We start from the raw sequence: 2,888 nt of genomic DNA, 5'->3' as shown, positions 1-2,888 counted from the left end.
GAGAGAGAGAGAGAGAGAGAGAGAGAGAGAGAGAGAGAGAGAGAGAGAAAGAGGGAAAGGAGGGTCAGGCTTTTGATGAGATACAAGCGCGGCCGATATCAACCAACCAACGCGACGTCCACCAACACCAGATACCACACCACGACGGCACGAAATAGATTGCCACAGTGGATAAAGCGATCCGGGCGTGAAACGTTCATTATATCAATTACTATTAACTATTACCCGCTACTATCGGGCGGACACACCACATACCCTCTGACGCGGGAATTATCCGAACCCGCCGCGTCCGCCACCCTAATTTGGCCGATTCGACATTCACGTCGTGACATCGTGTAGGTACAAATTGCCGGCAGGGCCGGCCGACGATTAATGACCGACTAGAATTTTTACGTCGTGAAAGGAAGTGAAGCGACCGGACCTGCACCTATCCTCAAGTGTATATCAGCAACTCTTTAAAGTTATCGAATTCCAATTTTAAAATTTGTTTTAAGAGTCTATTGTCAATACAAAAATAATGGAAAAATCCGAGATCAATCTACACTGCATCTAAAAGCGATTGCAAACTTGGCATTGATTCAGAGTCCGTAGACCAAAAGTTATTCCATTTTGAAGTGTGAACCCGGCAAACATAACGTCAAAGAACCGTTTTAATGATGAGTTAATGAAGCCTCCAATGTCAACAATACGTCATTTCGTGTCATCCTGCTATTTGGGAATATTTTAAACTGTACTGTTATGGAAATATATAATGTTACTACTTTTGGTAGTAGAACAAGATAATTAAAAAACAATTACAAGAATCTCAATTCTCATATACATGTATTTTACATATCCAAAGTGATGAAGTTTCATCATGGTTTAGAGATAAAAGTTTAAAAATCAGAAATGATATAAAATAAATAAACTATGAAAAGGTAATGTTAAAGTATGTTGTTGTTCAACTGTATCATACGTACAGACTAAGTCAATATAACTATAACTACTTTGAATATCTTCCCAGCAAAAAACGAAAGTGCTCTTAAGATCTTCGGAGCTACATCTTCTTCCAGAAAAAAGCGCAACCACCATATAAACTTTTTTTCTAAGTAGAATAGCTTCGAAAATTTGGATATCATTTTCGTTTCTGGCTTCGAAGATACTCAAGTAGCAATAGTTATTGATTCACTCTATACATACCATTCGTATTTTTATACATAAAATATAGAAATATTAGCGTATTTCTAATTTCCAGTTACTTTTTGAGAGAATAAACGAATAGATCCTTAAATTATTGTGTCCGATGAAAACGCACGTCATTTTCCCTTATAGAAAAGTATCACTGGCTGTAATAAATAGTAATTTTATTACTCGTACGAGTAATAAAATTATTGAACGGCAGTAATTATCACTGGCCAAATTATTACTTATCAGTATTACATTTCTATAAGAGTTGCGTATACGGCATAAATAAATCAGCTGATAACAATTTACAGCATAAATCAGCTGTCACAAAGCGCTTTCTTCAAGGGCGCAATTCCTGCGGCCACTTCTGCACTACCACCACCTCCGCCACCCGCTGGACTCGACTCTAGAAGAAGACTCGTGAGCGAAGTTACGCCGGGAACTCGACAACAACTCCGGTATAAATAGAATGCAGACATATTTTCAGCAGCGAGTCCATCCGGGCGGGGGACGGAGCCGCCGGATCACGCTGGGACGCGCATTTCGGATGTAATACAATAAAATCACAACAACGAGCGTATAAAGTCATCCGCTGGCCGGCAACGGGATTGGCGCTTTGACGACACCATGTGCCGCGCGGTGATCCATCTTAACTGCCAACCCTTGCCACGGACGTGGGACTGTGCAAGTCGATGACTACGATGCCACCGTCCGCTAGAGCTGTCCTCCTCGATCATCCTCCGATCGCGATGATTTTGCCCGAGCGGCGATCGCGCGCGTTCCAAGTTGATCCGACAAAGTCGTTTTCATAAATCGACCGCGCGCGCACGACGCCAACGTTTTGTCAGCGGTGCTGTTGCGCGCGTTCCTCACCGCGCGGCGCAACCGAAGGGGGCAGGTTGGCCTTGCGCGATCAAATCGATTCGTCGCACTTTCATCGAGACGGGCAGACGCCGCGAGTTTCAGCGGAAACCGCATTCGGCGCGCGGTCGCTCGATCGTTGACCACTTGAAACCGCGACGATTTATTTATGCGGTGCGTGTGTGCGTTCTTTTTATGAATTATTGAGACTCCTGGACATTCGCCGCGGCCATCTGGATTTACGACGTTAGAAAAACGAGAGAACACACACGCGAAATTCCTGCAAAATATGCTGAAAAGACATATCCATAAAGTGATATCTGCAATCGATTGAGCAGATCTGCAAAATAGTCTGAACACTTCCATCTTCTGCTCTAACAATCAATAAATAACCGTAAAATCAACGTGACAAAATCACAAAGAAAGATAGGTTAAAAAGGAGGATTAGTGTCCCGCTGAGTTTGCGGTTATTTATTGATTGTTAGAACAAAAGGAAAATGCTCCAGCTATTTTACACATCTGCTCGATTAATGCACTGAGACAAAAATATCTAAAAATTAAAAAATATTTATTTATTACCATTAATATATTTACTTAAAATAAAATTCTTTTTATTTAAACCGAGTAATGTTTACATAAAGAGAATTTAAGGTTTAAATAAAGAGAATTTTGATTTAAGTAAATATGTTAATGGTATTCACCTAATAAATATAAATATATATATATATATATATATATATATATATATTTATTAATTTTTAAATATTTCTTTCTCAGTGTGTCATTTTATGTCTATGTACTCTCTAAATTTCTTAGAATGCGAGTTTATTCGAAAAATAGTCACACACTTTTAAGTTTCTCGA

At 39.9% G+C, this 2,888-nt stretch overlaps 1 protein-coding gene across 3 annotated transcripts in view; it reads left to right on the top strand.

The window, feature by feature from the left end:
- The window catches only part of LOC116848431, a 230,144-nt gene extending 227,466 nt beyond the window's left edge, over positions 1 to 2,678 (top strand). For all 3 annotated transcript variants that reach the window (XM_032824521.1, XM_032824520.1, XM_032824523.1), the window contains exon 4: positions 1,476 to 2,678. In XM_032824521.1, coding sequence (XP_032680412.1) covers positions 1,476 to 1,632 — 157 coding nt within the window. In that variant the 3' untranslated portion in view covers positions 1,633 to 2,678. The remainder of the gene's footprint in view (positions 1 to 1,475) is intronic.
- The last annotated feature ends 210 nt before the right edge of the window (positions 2,679 to 2,888 follow it).

The sequence above is a fragment of the Odontomachus brunneus genome, unplaced genomic scaffold (assembly GCF_010583005.1).
Source record: "Odontomachus brunneus isolate Ranch 3 - 2012 unplaced genomic scaffold, Obru_v1 Obru_scaffold_095, whole genome shotgun sequence".
Lineage (NCBI taxonomy): Eukaryota > Metazoa > Arthropoda > Insecta > Hymenoptera > Formicidae > Odontomachus > Odontomachus brunneus.
Note: the sequence above shows the minus strand (reverse complement) of the source record. Positions and strands in the feature narration are given on the sequence as shown.